This window comes from Petaurus breviceps, unplaced genomic scaffold (genome assembly GCF_028583685.1).
Source record: "Petaurus breviceps papuanus isolate PSGF00001 unplaced genomic scaffold, PetGlider_PUasm1.0 175, whole genome shotgun sequence".
In the NCBI taxonomy this organism is placed as follows: Eukaryota; Metazoa; Chordata; class Mammalia; order Diprotodontia; family Petauridae; genus Petaurus; species Petaurus breviceps.
In genome coordinates this window covers 10,154,056-10,175,883 of record NW_027185764.1, presented here as the reverse complement: position 1 = coordinate 10,175,883, position 21,828 = coordinate 10,154,056, and the positions used below count along the sequence as shown (strand labels likewise).

Sequence of the window (21,828 nt, the reverse complement as noted above, 5' to 3'; positions counted from 1 at the left end):
CAAAGTCCTTTCCATTTTTTTTTGTCTTTATTAATTTGTTTATTTACTTTTAGTTTACGAGATTCAGTTCCACAATCCCTTGAATTTCAAATTTCCTCCCCCTCCTCCTCGCCCCCCTCCCACATGGCGGCATGCAATCCAGTATAGGATCTGATCTACCTTAAGAGTTTTCCTTTTGATCACCACCTCTCTCAGTATTTCCTCCCTGTGACCCCCCCCCCCTTACCTACCCCTTCCCCCTTACTTTTTCCCCCCCTTTCACCCCCCCCCCTTCTTATTCCCCCTTACCCCTCCTACTGCCTATGGGGCACAATAGATTTTTATACTTAACAGAGTATGCTATTCCCTTTTTGGCCCCGAACCAATGAGAGTAAATTTCATACAGTGCTCCTCTCCCTCTCTCCTTTCCCTCTATATGATGTGTTTTAAGGTAGAAGTTTGGTTCTATATATTAAAAGGTGCCCTTTCAAGTTTGTTTCTACCTTTACAGATAATGAAATCAGATTGGGTTGTTTTTGGTTTTGTCTTTAAATAGAGATGGACCTTTCTTAGCTTGAGCAGGTCTATTTATAAAAGATAGTAATTATCAATATTCAGAAGTGGGGACTATTCCAAAGCCTTGAGGCTTGTTCAGCAACAGAAACAGGATGCAGAATATTTATGCCCTTGGTACATACAGAGGCTAATTTTTTATGGACTATTTAATTTTTTTCTTTTTGTCAGTTATCGAAAATTTTCTTTCCCTCCTTTGATGGGGGAAAAACCCTTGTAATATAAATATGCATAATCAAGCAAAATGAATCCCCACATTTGTCATGTTGATACACACACACCCTACACACCCCACACACTAGTTTTTATCCTGATTCCATCCACCTTTTTGTCAGTAGGTGAGAATAACTCACCTCCTTGTGAACCATCTTCAGTCGTGGTTGGTTATTGCATTACTTACAGTTCTGAAGTCTTTTAAAGTTTGTTTTTACAAGGTTATTATTGTATAAGTTGTTCTGTTTCTGCACACTTCCCTCTACATCAGTTCATGCAAATCTTCCCAGGTTGCTCTGAAACTGTCCACATCATCATTTCCTATAGCACAATAGTAATCCATTATATTTATATACTATAATTTGTTCAGCTGTTTGCTGATTTATGGGCTTCCCCTTAGTTTCTACTTCTTTTCTATCACACACAAAAAAACTGTTATAAATATTATTATACATATGAATCCTTTTCTTCTTTGTTCAAACCCTTAGACATGATTTAGGAAGAACAAGAATGTTATAAAGCAGTTATTTTGCCAAGTTTCACAAAATTTGAGTTAGTTTGACCTTGCAGAATTTACTAAATAATACACTTAAGAGTTTGGTATCCTGTGCCCTTCCCCCTCACCTGGACCCACCCAAATAACTCTGCTTTGTGCTTACAATTTTCAGATCTTCCTTTCTTTATTCACCTTATTTTTTAATGGTAAAAAAAATTCCAAATGTAATAGTCTGATACAATTCATTGTTCTGCATAATGTATAGCAGTATCAGAGTCCATCATTTTTGGGTAGTAAGTAGCTAGTATTTGAAAGATTTTATTCAACCAAAATATTTATCAAAATAAAGCCTTTTAACTGAAGTGGCCAGTGAAGTATACTATTCTGATTAATTAAAATCCCATTTGGTCTTGCTCCACCCCCAAAAAAGCTTTTTAAATTTTATCAACTCCATTTCCTACTCAAATCTATTAAAAATAATGAAAACTTCTTTGATGATTCTAGAACCTGTGTTTTGAGCTTGTTGTCTTGAATATGTTGATGATGACTGTATAGTGCTGCAAATATGGAAAGCTGAATGTATACTGATCCAGGGCACTTTCCAGAAGGTTTTTGTTTTGGGGGTTTTTTGCTTGTTTTAAATTAAATCCTTGTTATTCATTTTTGGGGATCCCTTTTTGACAAAAGTTGAACTTGGTAAACCAAACAAAATTATAGTAAATTGGTTGACATTGACGTTGAATTGGGTGAATACAACTGACATCTTTTTTAGAAGGCAAATTATAGCCCATATGAGTGTCCCTTATGTCAGTCATAATTCTGAGTATGTGCAATGTAACTGCAAGAGTAATACCCCTGAATAGAAGATCTCAAGTAAAAACAGAAATGTTCATTTTTTAATGCATACAAATGAATGTGTACAATATTGACACTTTTGCTTTACTTGTTATATTTCTTAAGTAAAGATTCTGTGTGTATCTTCTGTGCATTAGTTGGTAAAGTAAAACAGTGCCAGGCCAAGCACCCTTTTCACCTCCTCCACCAGTGGTCATGGCTGGAAGGCTCTGAGATAATGATTTTGAAGGGGAGGGATGAAGATAATACTCCAGAATTGGAGGGGCCCTTCAGATATAAAACCACAAAGACCAAGCAGTCTCTGTAACATTCTGCCCATGGCCACTTGCTGTATGTGCGCTGTCATTAGGTGACAAGCTTAGAAGACTTGGGGTGGTGGAGGAATTGTGAAATCAGGTGGGGATCTGGAAACAGCCACAACTCATCCCACACAGGATTAGTTAACATGGTTATAGATGCTAAGTAAAAGTGAAATCAAAGACCCATGATTGCATGCATTGCTCTTACTTGCATAGTGAGGAAAATACAGCGTTCAAAAAAATTATTTAGCATTACTTTCACTTCCTAGAGACCTCTCCCTATTTCCAGAATCTCAATAGAAATCTCCTTTGCACTAAAGAAATATAAGCAAAACCATGCTAGATGTATACCTCACTTTGTGCCTCTAGTCCCCTTTTTTCTTCTAAGAAAGAGACCTGCTTCACTCTTAATTCACTAAAATTATGATTAACATTCTGATATTTTAACATAGTTTTTCTTCTTATTGTGGCCATTGAGTAAATTGTTCTCCTAGTTCAGCTTACTTAATGTTTTATTTGTTCGTACAGGGCCTAACATGTTTCCTGAATTCATCATAGTCATAATTTCTTATAGTGCTATAATATTACATTACATCCATATTACATAGTTTGTCCAGCAAGTTCCCCAGTCAGTGGACACTCAATTTGATGCTAAGCTCTTTGCTACCACAAAAAAAAAATGTTGCTTTAAATATTTTTGTATTTCTGTATTTTTTTATAAATGGAACCTTTCCCCTGTTCTTGACCTAGGAGTATTTGCCTAACAGTGGTTTTTCTGGGTCAGGAATAATGGACAGTTTAATAACTTCTCAAACAATTCTAAATTGGTTGGACTAATAATTAACCTCTCTACCAACTGTATGCCTGTTTTTCTTTATACTGGGCAGCATTTACTATTGTTGAACTCTTTTTCTAGGCTAAGGGCATGAAATGAATCCTCAAAATGATTTAAGTTGCATTTCTCTTATTGTTACTTATTTTTGGTACATCTTTTCATTGGGTTGTTAATAGTTTGCATTTCTTCTTTTGAAAACTAATAGCACTGTGTTTCCAGAGGACAAATTTTAGAGGTAGGAGTGACTAATTATCTCAGCCTCTTTGACAAAAGCTAAGTGTAGATCTGCCTGCTTGGGTACAATAATTTCTCCCCAACCCTTGCTGTACAGTATTTTCAAAAATGATAACAGTGAGCATTCCATCATGTGAGGATAATTTTTATCAGGTTTTAAATGATTTATTATCTTTACCTAAGTTTCTAAACATTGATTTAATAAATGTGATATTCCACAATAATCTGATTCTTGCTACAGATATAAAACATTTTTCCTTGTAATTTGTGCCCAGATAAATGAAATCTTGGAATTCTTCCCTTTATAAAACAAAACTTAAGTTCATAGAGTAATGTGTCATCTGAAGCAGCACATATTGAAGATCATCACAGAATCAATAAAAGGTACTGTTTAAAGTAGAACATCTTATATAATAACATATACTGATAAAGCAAGTACCTTTCTTTGAGGAGCTCAGACTTCTTTCCAAGTGTTATTATCTAAATACTCTATAGAAGAGAGAAGAACCTGATACAGTGAAGTGAACAGATATCTTTTAGGCGATTCAATGAATTATTTTGATACTGATTCTTACTAAGTATTTGCATACACATGCTCTTATACACACAATTCTACAAGCTTGATAATTATTAACAGTGTTTTTTTATCTTGTGGCAGTGAAGATCAAAATAAGCTAGAGGAAATAGAGTAATATTTTCAAATTTAAATGAGTCATTATTTGGCTTTGGCGGGGGGGGACCCTCCAGCAAACCATTTGCTGTTATAAAGGAGGAGAAGACAATGTTTATGAAATGAAAACAAAATGGTAGTATTAGATCATGAGTCTAAATGAAAAAATATCAACCACTCCACTTAAACTGCTCTTCATCCTTTTTGGTGTCAGACAGCAACAGTGTGCATCTATATACGTAGATGTGTATACATATAAACAGATATTTGAGTTGAAGACCATTCAACTCCATTTGAAATCTTTTCCCCTTTCAGTGTCTCAAGTACATTTCCCTACAGAATGTGCTGCCTGCTGATGTTTGCTTGTCAGTTAATATTTCCCATTGCATATTATTAAATTTGCTTTTACCAGTGCAGAGAAGTTTTGTGTGAGCTTTGCAGTAAGAGCCAGCTTTTGAGAGGCTTAATCATCTTTAATAAGCTAATAGCTGAGACCTGTAATACTGAAAGACCAAATCTTGAATTTCTGGAAACTTCACAAAGGTGCAGCCCAAAGTTAGTTCTGATCTAAAAGCATCTGTTAGCTATACTCATCATTACAAATAAGTCTTGTAATTGTCTCATCGTTCAAATGGTAAAGTCTAGCCTGCTCAACTTCTACCCCTCTTGCCTCCAACTAGCAAAGATTAATTATCTACTTTGATCATACACTTGCACATAAGCTTCCTGAGGATATAGATGGATTGTTGTTTGTTTTGGTATCCTTAGCTTGATTGTGCATGGTAAACATTTGAATTTAATTGATAAATTCTTTGGTTCTCCTGTAATTAGAGACTTGGTAGTAGCCAGAGTTTCTAGGAGATTGAGGATGTCTCTGGGAAGAATATAATTTGTGCTGAAGGCCATTGTGGCTTTTCTTCTCAAAAAATTTTCTTGAAACTAGAAAAAGGAAATGTTCTAGAAGCAAGGCTATGAAGAGATGTTGGTAGTAGAAAAGGGGTGTGAGAGCAATGGTAGGATTGGTGAGTTTGGCTAAAATGAAAGGAAAAGTTCACAGGACACTAGTTGAGTATTTTGGGTATGAATGGATGGCATAGTTACTGGTGAGTTCTGCTTTGGGAGTCCACAAATCGGGGTTGGAATTCCATTCTACCACTTCCTACTGATTTGACCACAGTCAGGTTACTCTCTTTGTCCTTTAGTAAAGTGAAAGAGTGTTGGATTCGACTTCAGATGTCCCTTTGAACTTCAAAGTTTTGATGCTATGATTGGCCTGTATTACATTTTGGGAAATATCTTATTGCCTTCATTGAATCTATGCTGCTGTAGAAGTCTGTACCATAAAAATTAGCATTCTTCCCATGACACTAGATGTCTGTGAATCATAGAACATGGTAATTTTAGAATGCATCACAATTTCAGGTGACTCAGAGAGTAATGGAAAGACTTGTGGTGGTTGGGCATAAGCAGACCCACAGCATATTACTATGGGTAACTTAGAAATGTGTCATAGAAGACATTTATCAAAGATAACATGGCCAGAATAGGGGACACAGCTGGTACATATGGATTATGTGAGACTTAGGATAGGATAGCTTTAGTGCTATCAATCAGTCAATAAGCATTTATTAATTTGCAAATAATGGAACCAAAGGAAGACTTCCAGTACATAGAGTACAGTTGCATTAGATGAAAAGGTGTGATGAAGTTGTAGACTAGACCAATGGAGGAAACACCCACACTGTATCATAGCTTTTCATTTGATTCTAAATTTCGGACATGATAGGTAGAGAGTTAACTTTTGAGGTCATTTTTCAAAATTTAATCTTTGGAAAGCCAGGAAGTTTCAAAGTAATGTGATTCTACACTTTTCTGGTTCCTACATTTACCACATTATGACCTTTTAATTTTCCAGTGGAATCTTTCAGAGAATTGTTTTTCCAGCTATATCAACTCTTTGCCTCAGCATTTTCCCCCAAAATACAAAGGGCCAGTAGCATCACTATTTGCACAGTAAGTTTCTTAAACCTGATAAATCTCCCTAAGTGAAATCTCCAAAATGAAGGATAGCCAGGTCTTTTTTTGTTTTCTGTTTTTTACTGTAATTTTGATCTGTTTAGATGCCAGAAGCATAACATAACCAGCCTTACATTGATAACTAGTGAATAGAAATAGTCTTTGGAATTAAACAATTGCCTGGTCACCGTGGTTTCCTAATAGTATCTTAGGTGAACCTTAATGATAATTCTGCATTCCATCAGATAGCTATGTAGTATACTGATAATTCATCCATCTTTCTTTCCTTTTATGGGAGACCATAAACCATATACATAGAAGTTGCTAGAAACTGAGGAATACAAAAAAAATTTTTTTTTAAAGAAATTGAGGAATAAGTCTGTGTTAATCAACCTGAATACTGGTGAAACTCATGAACATAGCTTCAGTAGTACTATTAGGAACTGGATGTAGCAGCTGTAACCTCATGAAGAAAGTTGAAATAGCAATGGAGGCTGAAGAAGTGGTTTTCAGAGATGGGTTAAAGTCATTGTTTAGTTGGAATGACCCTAGAAATTAATATTTAGCCTCCTAGAGTAGGTGTCCAGGACCAGTCATTTTGCTACAGTGATATAGTGAAATAGCGAGAAACCTTAATCTCTTTATTCCCTTCTTCCACAAATCATAGGTAATCTAATCCTCTAATCCATTACTTTAATGCCAACTTTGGCATTATTGCTATTAAGGGTATCACTGTTCTTCCTGTCACCCACATTTGCAACATTGACTTCACCCTTGACTCTTCACCCTCCCTAAATATCCAGTCTTTTGCTAGTCTTCTCTCCACTCATGTAACCACTACCCTTGTTCAGATCCTCATCTCTTGCTTGTACTATGGATCATCTTTCCCCATTCTTATTCATCTTCCATGTAGCTACCAAATGGATTTTCCTGAAATGCACATCTGACCCTGTCACCTCCCTACTCAGTCAGGGGTTCCCTATGGTCTCTAGGATGAAATAAAAACATTCTCTGTTTGGCATTTGGAGCTCTTTGCAAACCTTGCCTCTTCCTATCTTTTCTTTCTTCTTACTCATTACTCTCCATGCACTTTATGGGCCAGTCACATTAGCCTACTTGCTATTTATCACATATTCTACTCCATCCTTTGTCTTGGTACCCTTGCCATGGCTGTCCTCATGATTCGAGTGTTCTCCCTCTTTACCTTCACCAGAAATTCACTTAGAAACCCTATGGTTTCCTTTAGGACCCAATTCAAAGGTCTTATCTGTAGGAAGACTTTAGGAAAACTCTAGGTTTCACTAGCTACTGGTGCCATCCCCTCTTAAAGTTAATTTTTATCTACTTTGTATGTAATATCTTTAATAAACTTATTTATGTTTATGTCTCCCCACTTAAGGTATATAGTCCTTGAGACCAGGGACTGTTTTTCTTTGTATACCAACTAAATTAAATCCCATTAAACAGCCATCTTTAGTTTCTTAGTGTCTAACATTTTTTAGTCTTACAGTCAAGAATTTTAGACTAATTCCCTGTTTGACAGATGAAGAAATGGAGGCCCAAGGCACTGTGACCCTCTGAGCCCACAAAGCTTGTTGAGTGTCATTTGAGAGCAGAATGCAGGCCTCTAGGCCCCTAGTCCAGTGCCTTTTTCATTACATCGTGCTGTCTATACTAATACTACTAATGTACATGCTAGGAGGCAAATGGTTTTTTAAATGTTCTTGCCATATATCTTCAGTTTATACTTTGAGAAGGGGATAGTTTTGGCATAGTTTTTAAATTTAAGGGGACAATTTATACACTCTTGGAAATAACTATTACCTTTGAATCTTCACAATCAGCTTTAAATTTTAAATGTTTTACCTGTGTTGCATTTTTTTATTTACTATGTTAAATATCTTTACTTTTATTTTTCAAGGCTATGCTTAATTCACATACCTTTAGTTCATTTGTAATTTGTATTCCTTTTTCCATTTTGTATTGCCCTAACAGCAACAGTTGTGGTTGTAATAGTATGCTTCAGTAATGGAATGTCTCACATCTGTAACCACCCTCTTTGTTCACTTTTTCAGAAATTGTTTTAAAATTTAGAAATAAATTCCTGTAGATTAAGTATTTTAGTTTAAACTATATTTTTCATGTAAATTTGTCAGGATCTTTTGGGGATTTTGTGTGTAAAAGTTCCTTTAAAAATCCCCAAGAGTCTGTTTTTCCTCTGAGTACTTTACAAAACCCAGAACCTATGGTGCCTTCTTGGCATTCTAATTTCAGACTTTACGTAAATGAAAATTGCTTGTGGTCCCTGGCCCACCACATGAAGGTTTCCTAATTGCATGTACTCTGTACTGCCCCGAAGGAGGGAAGGTTTAGAGCTTTAGAAAAGTTCTGGCTGTTGAATCATCCTCACTCTTTCTCTGACTATCTAGTATCTTTCTGCTGTTGTATATGGGGTCTAACAAATAGCAAGTCATTGGGTTTGGGTATTTTTTTTCTCCATTAGCCAGCTCTATATATGAGATAGCCTTCAAACAATTCTTTGTCCAGAAGTGGCACAAGCTGTCTCAGGCGGCAATGGGCTCGTCATCACTGAAAGCTCCTCCGGCAGAAGCTGGATGACCATTTGTCACGTATGCTGCAGGGGGGATTCCTCTTGAGGTGAAGATTGCATGTGAAACCCCTTTCAGCCATGGGATTGAAAAGAAGCATACTGATTCTCAAACCTCTCCAGAAACACAAATTCTCCAGACTCTAAAATTCTGACCCGCGTTTAGGGACCTACATGAAATTTTAAACAGTGTACCTTTCTGAAACAAAAACGACCTTTTTTTTTAATATTAACAGTTTTATTTGAAATTTTGAGTTCCAGATTCTCTCCCTTCCTGCTTTCCATATACTTATGTAAAACATTTCCATATTAAGCATTTTGTACAAGAAGATTCAAAAAAATGAAAGAAAGTAAAAAATAGGCTGCTTCAGTCTATATTGAAACAATATCAGTTCTTACTCTGGAGGCAGATGGTATGCTTCCTCATTAGTGTTTTAGGATTGTCTTGGATCATGGTATTGCTGAGAATATCTAAGTCATTCACAATTCTTCAGGGAACAGTATTGCTGTTACAGTGTCTGTTCTCCTGGCTGTTTACTTCACTGTGCGTCAGTTCATAGAAGTCCAGGCTTTTCTGAAGTCATCCTGCTCTTCATTTCTCATAGCACAATAATATTTCATGACAGTCGTACACCACAGCTTGTTTAACCATTCCCCAGGTGATGGGCATCCCTTTGATTTCCAATTCTTAGCTACTCTCAATGTATACAATAGGTCCTTTTCCCCCTTTTCGGATGTCTTTGGAATACAGCCCTAGAAGTGGTATTGCTGGATCTAAGGGTATGCACAGTTTTATAGCCTTGGGCATAGTTCCAAATTGCTCTTCAGAATGATTGGATCAGTTCACAACTCCACCAGCAATGCATTAGTGTCCCAATTTTCCAACATTTTCCTTTTTTGTCATATTAGTCAATCTGATAGGTGTGCATTCTAGGCATGGGGAATAGGCTATGCAAAGACATAGGATATTCATGTGAGAGGGAATATCCTATGTGAAGAACAAGGTCTGTTTGGCTGAAATACAGAATGCATGCAAAGTAATTAATAGACTTGACTAGTAGGTTGGACCTAGCCAGGTTGTGAAGGATGTTGCTTACACCAAACCCAGTACACTCAGGATGAACTACAGAGACCGGTAACTTGAAGCCTTATTTAAGGGCAGTGGAAAGCAGAAAGCTTTAATATAAAATATCTTCTATATTCAGTCACCTAGCATACATCATTGAGAATGTCTTTCTGTAATTTTTACATATATTAAAGTATCTGAATTTCAAAGCAAATTGATTGTATAGTCTTTTCTGTACACACTCACTGAACAGGCCACCTGCTACTTTTTTGTGGTCAACTCACTTGTTAATGGAGCTACTCCTTCCTCCCCCCCTTAAAAACTAACTAACCTATACAATTAGGGCCTGTAGGGTATTACTGTATTAAGGGTCTTTAATGCAGGTAGAGAAGGATAACATTTTACTTGGCTGTTAATGTGAATGGCAACGTACAAGTAGCTGGTTTTTTATGACATTGGAGGATTCCATAGACTTTAAAATACTGAGTTTCATACCACTTTAACAAGACCATTTGTAATTATTTTACAGTTCAGAACTCGTTAAGCTCAAAGTCATAAAGGAAGTTAGAAGTAGAATAACTGAACTCTGTATTCATACCTATCCTCCAATCACTCACCACAAGCATGACTCTACTTTTGTAGAGTATTTGTTTTCTGTTTTATTTTAATATTTGCCATAAATTATCTGAATGGTTTTATGTATTGTTTTTGCCTTTCTGATCTAATTATTATTCCTTGTTAATAAATCTTACCTCTCCAGCTAATTTTAGGAGGGATTCTAGTAGAAAGCAGCCTTAATTATGCTTATATCACGCTGGATGTATGTATTCTTTGTCTATGTAAACTGGAAAAAGAGACTTTGTGATCAAAATGAAATTACCATAATTCCATATCTTCTCAAAGTGAAAGGGGAGTTTAAGGGCACAAAAACAATTTTTAATATGAACTCATAACCAAAAAAGTCCAATAACATTGTACTTTAACAGATTCTAATTTCTAATCTTTCTCCCATCCCAACCTCCAACCCTTGGCTTAAAAAAATTAGTTATGGGGGAGCAACTAGGTGGCGCGGTGAATAGAGCACAGGCCCTAAAGTCAGGAGGACCTGAGTTCAAATCCATTTTCAGACACTTAACTAGCTGTGTGACCTTGGTCAAGTCATCTTAACCCCAATTGCCTTGCCTTCCCACCTTGCCCCTCCCCCCAAAAAATTTAGTTATAGTACGTAGGCAACATATTGTAGGGGATAGAGAAAGAGATGACCTTAAAATCAAAAAGACTTGGTCAAGTCACTTAACCTCTCATTTCCCCCAAGCAACTCTGTACAGTATTCCTTATATTTGTATTTTAATGGTGTTATGTTATATACCATTCTGTTATAGTACTGTTTATTCAGCCAATAACAATTGTTTAACATTTGGGATGATTTAATTTGTATGTAATTTACATAAAATCACTTTGATTTAAAATTGCTTTTGGTTATAAGTTGCACTTTTAAGCAGAGATGAATATTTTTAAATTTAGAAACAATATTTGTGGAGAATCAAATTCATCTCAAAATTTATTCACATGAACCACCAAGCAAACATTAGTTCATTAGAATTATTCTGGAAAATTAGAAATTTCCTCAGTGGGTATTTTCTCCATATTTAAAGTCTCTGATCAGTTCTTTGTATTACATGGGTAAAATATTCATCACCTCTCTTTTTTTTTTACCCCCCTTACAGATGTACCTTTCGATTTCCTAGTACGGTTATAAAGATCCAGTTCACATCTCTGTACCATAAAGAAGAAGCTTCACCATCTCCCCTTCGACCTCTTTACCCTCAAATTTCCCCACTGAAGATCCACATTCCGGAGCCGGATCTCCGGACCCTAGTCAGTCCCATTCCGTCTCCAACTGGCACTATCAGGTAAGAAGGAGATTCCATAGGTGCTGCTCTTTGGGTTAACCAAAATCATTACTAATTAATATTTAGCATAATAACAACTACTGAGAGGCAGCATGACATAGTAAATGGAGAATGGGCCTTGGAGTTAGGAAGACTGTAATATACATGCATATATGTATATGCATGTATCTGTACACACACACATATACACATACACATACCTGTGACTCTGGGCAAGTCAGTTACCCCATTGGTGCCCCAGACAACTTTCTAAGACTACAAGTTGCAGGTCAGTTGACAGTCTGCATTGGTAGAAGGAGTTTTCCTCCTTACCAATACCAGGAATTTTTAACATCAGTTAAATTTCTAAATTTTTCTACAGCTGGGTATTTAAAGGAAATCCATGTTAAATACTTTTGTAAAGTGAGGTACTACTTTATTTATTAATTTTGCTAACTTAACATTCTTAACAAATTTTCTTAGATGAGAAATACAGTTTATAGTCTTTCTTCCTCTCTGTCTTCCTGCCATTCTTAATCGACTACCTTATTCATATGGGTGACCCTTTGGACTCCTATTTCCTTTACTTCTGCAGCTTCTCTGACTTCCACTTCCACTGTGCTTCAGGCACCCACTGGAATGGTCACAACGTCAATCGTGCCATCGTTACAACTGTTCTCCTTCTAGGATTTTGAACTCTTCTGATCCTGTTAATGGATTTTCAGTCGGCTGTCATTTCACCACTCCTATACTCTCATTCATCCTGAAACAGCCTCTCTACTTGCCAGAGTTTCTGGTTCTTCCCTTTTCTCCTTGCCAGTAACCCCAATTCTGATGTCATTTTCCTTTATATAGTTTTGACCTGTTGGTAAGCAACTTCTCTGCTGTTCCTACTTCTACTCTTGAAGAATCCTGACTCTTATATGTTCTTATTCTGCTAATCTCCAGTTCCCCGTAACCACTACATTCCAGTCTTCATTTATATTCACTTCCAAGCAACTGACCATAGCTGAAAATTCTGCTTGCTTAGTTGGATTACAGGTTTATGTTGTTTAACTTAAGTTGAATTTTTACTACTGCACAACAATCCTTGTATTCACCTCTTATGGATTTCTTATCACATTCATCACTGCAACTATTCTAAGCCATCATTTTTCACAGACTGCCAACTTCATTCCTTCTTTTCTCTCTCTCATCAGATGAACCTCTTACCTTACTGAAAAGACTGAGTCCTGAACTGAGTTCTCTCAACTCTCCCTCTTCCACAAAAATTTTCAATATCCATACTCATTCTCTGAATGAGACTACTTTCTCCTTGACCTCTTTGTCCCCTCTACCTGTCCCTCTAAATTCCCCTTCTCATCTCTGATATCTTATACCAGTAGTCATCCTCACTCTCTCATCTTGAATCTCTTCCTTTCTTTTGCCTCTTTCCCCACCCCAACAAACATGTTTAGGTCTCCACTATTCTAAAAAACTTTCCCTTCCCCTCAAACTATCGACATACCTCTTTATTTGCTTTCTAAAAGCCTGCAAGCCTTTGACATTGTAGACAACCTCTTCCTATTTAAATTTCTCATTTGGCGGATGGTGAGCATTTAATAAATGCTTTACTCATTCATTCTTTATTATAATTCTCTCTTGGCTTTGATCATTCCTTTTTGGTCTCTTTTGCTGGCTGTTCCTTTTTTTCATTCTCCCCTCTTCCCGTGTGGAGTTTCCTCAAGGCTCCATCCTTCTTCTTGTTATAGTTTCCCTTGTCCATTTCATCCATTTCTGTGGTTTCAATTAATACCTCTGGGGAGATGGCTCTCAAATCTTTAGCCCTGATCTTTTATCCTAAGCTGCAGTCCTGTGTTTCCAACTAGCCAGTAGACAACTCCCTCTTGTTGACCTGCCATAACCTTGTACATAAAATGATTAAAAATGAAGTCATCAATTTTTTCTCAAAATCTATTCTTTCTTCTTATTTCCCTGTTTCTATTAATGGCATTACTGTTCTTCCAGTTCCCCATGCTCAGGAACCTAAGCCATCTTGGATTCTTCCTCCATTTTCCAAATTCAATTACGTGTTAAGTTCTGTTTCATCTCCTGCTTTATCTCTTATATCCACCCCAAATCTTCATTCTTACTACCAGTACCTTATTTCAGGCCCTATTACCTCACCTGGACAATTTTAATAAACTAGTTAAGTCTTCCTGCCTCTGGTCACTACCGTGTTTCCCCGATAATAAGACCTATCCCAAAAGTAAGCCCTCCCCTTACTGTGTAAGATTCCTCTAAAATAAGCCCTATTGAGATTGCTACTGTAGTGAAGGTGATCCCCTGCGCTACACACTACATTACGGTACCCTCTGTATGTACCGTCCCCCCCCCTGAAATGCACGCCACGCCCCGAGCTGCATCCAATCAGAGCTGCAGCAGTGAGCGCGTCATCCTGTTCTTCCCCAGTGATTTGCTTATTGAATAAAGGTACATTTTTTTTTGTTCACATTTACCTGTTTATTAAAATTGCTGTCAATGTTCATTAAAATAAGCCCTCCCCTGAAAATAAGCCCTCTGGTGTTTTTCTGTCCAAAAAAAAAACCATAATAAGACAGTGTCTTATTATCGGGGAAACACGGTATTTCAGTCTCTCCTTCTTACCACTTCCAGAATAAACTTCCTAATACATAGGTCTGATCATGAGCCTCCCCTTTTCAAAAACCTACATTGATTCCCTGTTGCTTAATGAATAAAACACAAATTCTGCATGCAGCTATCTCTTAAGACCTAGCCAAATCAAATTCTTCACCATTTCCTAATCTCATGTAGATCTCCCATGCTTCTCTACATTTATGTGTAAACTCCCCCATACCTGCAATAATGCTCTATACCCTTTTCTTTTCACCACTACTGTAGATTTTACTTGTTGAAGTCCTTTCATTCCTTCAGATCCTACTCTGCTTCCATCTCTGAGAAGCCTTCATCAAGCCCTCCAACTATAAGCAATCTCTTTGACTGCTTCAGACCACTGTTTGGGTCTCTGTGTAAAGTATAAATACAGTACAAATACAGAGAAAGACAATCTGTATTTGTCTTACGCTCCACAAGACTAGATTAATAGATAGCATTTGTCTTGCCCTTCTATCAGATTATGAACTCCTTGCATCACCCTTATTTATGAACTACACAGAATAACTTAATAATTGTTGGTTGAATTGGGGAGGAAATGTTTATTTAATTGATATAGTTTTTTCCCCCCACCTTATTTGGGAAACTGTTGTAGCTAAAGTGGAAAACCATTCCAGAAATCTGTAATGTAGTATAAGTAAAGAATCTGATGGAGAAGAGAAATGAAGAAGCCAAAATAGTTGTTAGTATTGAAGTGAGACCCGTGTGGTCTTGGTTTTGTGGGATGTCTCCAGTCAGAAGTCAAACTGTGTTGCTGTAATTTTTTCTGGGAAATAAATTGATGGGTTTATTTTAAAAGCCAGACTGGCATATATAGATGACTTGGCTGAAATGCCAGAAGACTTTAGCATTAATTTTAGGCAAGAAGTTTGCACGGTGAATTAAGAGGGCTTATTGGAATACCCTTGAGTAGAATAAGATTTATATGAGTTGAATGAGATTTTTATCTGTTCGTTCTACAAGGTAACAAAGTTAGTGTTCTTCTCCCCAGTAGGGGCTAGACAGATTTTGGAAGATGTTTGCCCATGGCAAATTCTACTTTCTATTACAAGCTATTTCTCTTATTCAGTTTTCCTGTAAATCCTTCCAGCAATTCTGGCCCAGCAATTGACATGTAATTACTGTAGCATAGTAATCTTTGGTAACTTACCTTTTTTTTCCATTTCATACTCTGAAACCATCCTTCCCAGACCCTAACTTCCCATCTAAATCAAAGAGAAAACTACAAATTAGTACCATTACAGTAAAAGCCATTGCATCAAAAATATTTCGAGCCCAAAATAGTGGCTCACCTGTTTCAGTATTTGATTTTAGAAAATCTTTAAACAATGAAAGATTTGCTTTAATAGATTTAAATGTCTCTTGAATTTTAAGACCACTGATTATATTAACATTCTCAAAAATGTGTGACTATAGTTTAAATCAGGGGGTCATTTTGGTTTGCAATTCAGAAAATGTACCATTTGGGAGAACATTTTTAAAAATTATGTTTAACTGTAGTTAACATTCACATATTTAAATGTCTACTCAGAATAAGTAACTAGGAATCTCAGTAAAGACACTTTTATTACTTTGCATTTATATAACACCCTTTTCAAATAGCTAAAAATTATTAGCGTCTTTGTCCTTATATAGCTAGGACTATAGTATTTAGCTTCCTGATTTGCATTAATACAGCATCTCTTGTTACCTTTTGGTTTTCATATCCTGGTGAAATAATGATCACTTAGAAATCATATAATAATTATGGGGATAGCAAGATATACTGGGTATAAATCCTTCTCTGATGTTTACTTCCTGTCTGACCTTGAACAAGACATTTTACTTCCTTGGAGCTCAGGTCCCTTATCTGTAAAATAAGAGGGTTAAACTTGATGTCTTTTGAAATACCTTTCACTTTTAAAGCTTTGATCCTACAATGATAACATAGGTGTGTCTTTGTATACATGTATATTCATGAAACCATTGTGGTGTCATGAAGGGAAAGCTGACCTACTCAGGAGAACTTGAGTTCCAGTCCAGCCTCTGACACATTCTGGCTTTGGCTGAGCAAGTCACTTCATTAAATCTTTGACTTCTCAGTTGTTCAGGCATCACTGTCTCAGACTATAAATTGCAAAGAAGGTGCTGATCCACATTTGTACACTGGGAGTTCCCTACATTAGTTAAATCACAGAGCCAGTCCCCATCCCTATATTGATGAATACACGTGTGTATAATTACTAGTAGTATCCTAAGGAAGCCTTCAGACCAAAAGTTAGATAATTACTTGTTTAGAAATGTTGAAAATAAGGCTCTTGGCTTGGGTAGAGTGCAAATTCCCTTTTGTGTAAGGGATTTTGAGAGTCTGATTATTTTTTGAAGTGCTAGTGCACAGTGGGAAAATAGATGCCAAGTTCAGTGCAAAAATCCAATCTAACAGATGGCTATGGAGCGCTTATTACATGCAAGAAACTCTCTTAGGTTAGAGATAGAAAAATGGTACAAGACAGACACCAGTCTTAAAATGCTTGGAATCGGGATCATTGTAAAAAATGGGTGAAAGCAGATTAAGGATTTTTAGAATCTTTGTGACCTTGGGTAAATCACTTGGCTTCCGTGAGCCCGTTTCCTCACCTGTAAAGTGGGTGACATACAATCACTTGGATGGTTTAAAATACTCCATAAATGTGAGCTGCTGCTATCAGTATAAGGAGTCATGGGATAGTACCCTGGCCCAGAGAAGTCAAGGAAAACAATGTTAATGATCGGTTTAATCCAGTCAGACCGCATCCTGGAGTTAAAGTCCAGGGCTTGGATTAGGGTTTGGGGGCTTTCTTTACTGGGCACGTTTTTGTTACTGGTGACGTTTGCTCTGGGATTTACAAAAATGAGTTTCTCGGCGGCATTACGGTTAATGAAGCCGCGGCTGAGCGCGGCCCGGCCGCCAGTTGGCGGGTTTCCTTTCGGTCCTTTTCCCCGCACCACCCCCAGGACCCGGCCGTGGGCGTGGGCCGTCCAGAAACGATTTGGTGAGAAAGTGGGACAGCGAAGCTGGATATCTCACGGAGGCCTGCTATGCTTCCGTTTGTCTCGGCCCAGCGGAATTCCACCGACTCTCGGACACCCTCCCTGCCTCTGGGCCTTCGGCGTGTCTGTGGTCGGGGAGGAGCCCGTGTTTACCAACATTCTCGCTCCGCCCCGCCCCCACCCAGCCCGAGGAGAACCGAAGCGGCTGGTCCGCTCAGCCCTGCCCTTCGAGGGTAGCGGGACCCCTGATCCTCTCCAGACTGAGAGGCCGCGAGCCGCGCCGTCCCCGCCGGAGCCCCGGGAGGCCCGGGAGGCCGCGGCTCGTTGCCTTTGTTCCCTTCCGGCCTCCTCGGCCCTGCCGCCGCCTCCCCCACTGTTTACTTTCCTAATTTGGTGTGTGTTCGCCTCGCTCTCCTCTGATTGGCTGCCGGAAAACCGTGGCGGGGCGAAGGGCTCGGCGGGGGTGCGCTTCCTTTTGGGAGCCGGTTTCCTCGGACTCCTCCTTCCCACGCACCCCACCCCCCCTTGTCCAAACTTCAGAGGCAGGTTATTACCTGCTGGAACCCGGTAACCAAGGTACACTTCAAAATAAACTGTGCGCCCTTACCTCCCGGCCCTCCCCCCGCCTGCTGTTTACGCCGTACTTCGGTCCCCGGAGATTTACCTGGAGAACTTGTGGGCCCCTCCCTCATCGCGCGCCCCGCCCCTCTGCAGCCCTGCTCCACAAATGTTGGTATGTTTTTAGTCATTTCCAGGATTTTACCAAGTTAGAAAGCTCATCTGGTATGTGTCTTTCTGAGCTAGGACTTCAGAAAACCCAGCCCTCTATATAGTGCGCTAAAGGACCCCTTAAAAACCTTGCACACAAGGAAAAAGGCCGGTGCTTTAGAGTTAGGGAACTCTCTATGCAAAAGTGTTTCTTGGTTATTCCAGTATGGAAGAAAAAAGCCAAGTCTGGAAAAGGTGACCGCTAACGTTAAGTTGTATGCAAGGAAGTCATTTACTTCCAAATCTCAACATGAATATTGCAAAGTAAGTTATTTAAGGCAGTGACACCAGACTTTTAGAGATGTTTCTTTATTACTTTGAAATACTGACAATCTTCATATTAAATCTTTTTACCTGTGAAAAATTATGCCCTTGAATAAAGGTTGTGGGTACTGCATCTACATTAGGAATACTCTTTTTCTTCGTTCGTTCTTTTTTTGCCCCTTTTTTGGGAGGGCAATTGGGGTTAAGTGACTTGCCCAAAGTCACACGGCTAGTTTTTGTGTTAAGTGTCTGATACGGGATTTGAACTCGGGTCCTCCTGACTCCAGGGCCTGTGCTCTCTTCACTGCCACCTACCCATTTTCATTATTTTCTATAACCTCTTGAGTCCTTCAAGACTATCTTGTTTGTTTGTTTTATTTTTAAAGACCCTTAAGTTGTATTCTTTTCCTACTTGCAGAAAATTATTTTGAGGAACAGTATAGTATTTAGGTTCAGGGATCATTTTTACCCATTTCCCATCTCCCAACCTTCCCATGCTCTTGATCAGTTGCAGAGCTGATCTCCCAAATCTGTGCACGCTCTAGGCTGACTTCCCTCCCTCCCCATCTCAAGGATTCTAGAAAATAAGAAGCTCTGTACTACAAAAACACCTAGGGCCTTCTCCCTGATATAAATATAAAATATATTCGTTTCTATGCTGGTCTCTTCCACTTTTGTTTCAGTTTCTCCAGAGTTTACTTTGCCATAAATCCTAAATAAAACTACTTCTTACAACATAAAAAAGTTTCACTTAATCCTTTGACTTAGAAAATCAAAATATTCATATTTTTATTGGAAGTGTCATAATTAATATTTTCTAGATGTTAAAAGGAATGACATTAGGTTTGGATGTTGACTTTTGTTAAATGTTATGTTAAAATCAGTAAGCTATTCTTAAAGGTTGCTGTTTGGTATTTTTAGTTTATATCTTCTGTGAGTGGGGATTGCCTCCATTAATAGGTGTTGTGTTACATTTGTGTAGGCATGTGACAGCACGTGGGCACATGACTGTGGGATAGAGATCTTAAGATTTTGCAATCAGTAAACTCAGAGGAAGCAAGAAGCAGCTAAGGGGAGGGAACCTACAGCCTCAGGGCCACATGTATTCCTCTAGGTCCTCAAGTGCAGCCCTTTGACTGAATCCAGACTTCACAGAACAAATAACATATTTCAAGGACCTATAATCCTACTGAAGAAATCTCCAGTATAATTTCCTGTTGCATATTATGGTTATTAATATTAACAAATTATTTGTGATATTAATTATTAAGCCCTAACATCCACAAGATTATATAATTGTGGTGGCATTAAATTCTCACCATAATACCAAGAGTTTAAAACCCAGTCACCACTAAGCCACCATTTTGTGTGGGTCTCACTGGGTCCACACCACGTGTTTGGATTACAAAAGATTATGCCAGTGTCATTCCCAGTACTTTCATTCTCTTGATTATTACTGATGTGAGTTGAGCAGTTTGGAGGGGAAAAAAGTATATCATTTCTATGTTTCAACTGTGATAAAGAACTTAAACTGAGCTTAAAAATCCAAGGACTCAGACCCCAACCTGAGTGGCTAAGGGAAAGAAAAAAAAACAAAAATAATTAATTTTAGCCATCTTAATCAAGAAAAGAGTTTTCATGATCAGTCATTCAAGTAGATGAAAGGAGCCTTGAAGATGAGTTCAGTCCCTCATTTCATAGATGAGAAAACCCAAGGCACTGGTTCAGGGTCCCACGAGCAGCTGTTGTGCCTCTCTGCTTCCCCTTCTCCCCAACCTGAGGTGGCTCGGCATGACCCTTGCATTGAACATTTTACCTCTTAGGGCACTCCTCTAGATACTGAAAGGAGCTCCAGAGTCTTCAAATGAGCGGACAGACTTGGGTCAAAGTACACCACCTCAGTGTCCAAACATGGAGAGTCCAAACCGAAGCAGCCTCGAAGTACTTACTGCCAGTTTGAAATGATCAGTTTCTCTAACAATGCTTCCTTAGGCAAGGTCTCTCTTTTTTTTTAATCGCCTATATACAGATATAGACATAGATAGATATGTAAACATAGCTAGAGATAAAGCTCGTAGTTCAGGGATTCTGTTTGTTTATAAAGACAGTGTATTTGTATAGAATGGGAACTGATAATGGGAACTGTTTTACTGCCCTGAAAACAATATTAGAAAGTGTTCTCTCAGCTTTCCCTATTTGTAATGAAAGAATAATAAAAGACCTACTAAAGAAGTTTCCACAGATTCTAAATATACAGGAACTGAATACACTATAATCAATTTACCTAAAGTGCTTTTTACTTTTGTTTCCTTGATTGAAAGCCCTCTTTTCTCAAGTTCTCCTATGTTCCACTAAGAGGCATAGATGACTAAAACAGGATTTTAGATGAGCTGTTTTACAAATCCTTGCTCCAAGTGTCTTTCTTCCAGTTCTCCAAAAGCTGCAGTTGCTAATTCAGCAAATTTTTTGTAGAAACACTAACCGTAGGATGGAGTGAATAGCTGTGTCCGGGGACATGACTAAACTTTAACCTTTAGCACCCTTCAGTCTAAAAAGTAGAAAAACTGTCTGCCCAGTGGTTTACTGGCTCATTTTAAGGAATAAGACATATTACTGTTCTTTTACTTCCCTGATATAATTCCTAGAAGTTAAACTGATGTGGATTTCTACCAGTTCGCTAATAAATAGGGAACAAGAAGCAGGCCATATTAAGTGGAATAACAGCATTATCTTAGAGAGTTCCTAAATAGTTACCTAATCATTAAAAATCATTGAATTGAAGAATCTCTGAATTGGAAAAAACCTGAATTGTCATCTAGTCTAACCTGTACCACCTGTAGAGCAAACCTCCCTACAGCATCTTTTGACAAGTGATATTTAAAGACTTTCAGTGGGGAGATACCCATTTTCTCTTAAGTGTAGCCCATCCAATTCTGGGACAGCTAATTTTTCTTTATATTAAGCAGATACATATATTTTTTGTAATTGTCATGCACTGCTCCCAGGTGTGTCCTCTGGCATAAATAAAACAGATCTAAATCCTCTTCTATATGACAATCAATTAAATACTTTAAGACAACCATCATATTCCCCAAGAAGTCTTCCTTACTCTAGGGTAAACATCTCTAGTTCCTGGTCCTTCTCCAGCTTGTTAATATCCTTCCTAAAATGTGGGGCTTATAACTGTACAAAGTACTTCAGCTTTGAATTTATGGGGGTGGAGTACTGAAAGGCTATAACCTTTCCAATTCTGAGCTCTAATGCACCCAATAAGGGCATTAACTTTTTTGGCTGCCATGTCACAAACATTCGGTAAACACCGTTTATGTACAACATACTTTCATAAGAACTGTCACCATATCTTTCCAAATAGTACCT

General features: G+C 38.0%; 2 protein-coding genes across 2 annotated transcripts in view; one reads left to right on the top strand and one right to left on the bottom strand.

Moving 5' to 3' along the window:
* The window catches only part of FOXK1 (forkhead box K1), a 117,172-nt gene that overhangs the window by 68,906 nt on the left and 26,438 nt on the right, over nt 1–21,828 (top strand). The window contains exon 2 of the mRNA XM_069084766.1: nt 11,572–11,757. Within this exon, the coding sequence (XP_068940867.1) occupies nt 11,572–11,757 (186 nt within the window). The remainder of the gene's footprint in view (nt 1–11,571; nt 11,758–21,828) is intronic.
* LOC138158968 (uncharacterized) lies at nt 8,995–18,110 on the bottom strand. Its single transcript, XM_069085339.1, has 7 exons — nt 18,026–18,110; nt 17,456–17,972; nt 17,026–17,120; nt 16,100–16,258; nt 15,560–15,614; nt 10,597–10,688; nt 8,995–9,792 (listed from the first exon to the last, which is right to left on the bottom strand). The coding sequence occupies exons 1-3, from the start codon at nt 18,108–18,110 to the stop codon at nt 17,093–17,095; spliced, it is 630 nt and encodes a 209-aa protein (XP_068941440.1). The 3' UTR covers nt 8,995–9,792; nt 10,597–10,688; nt 15,560–15,614; nt 16,100–16,258; nt 17,026–17,092.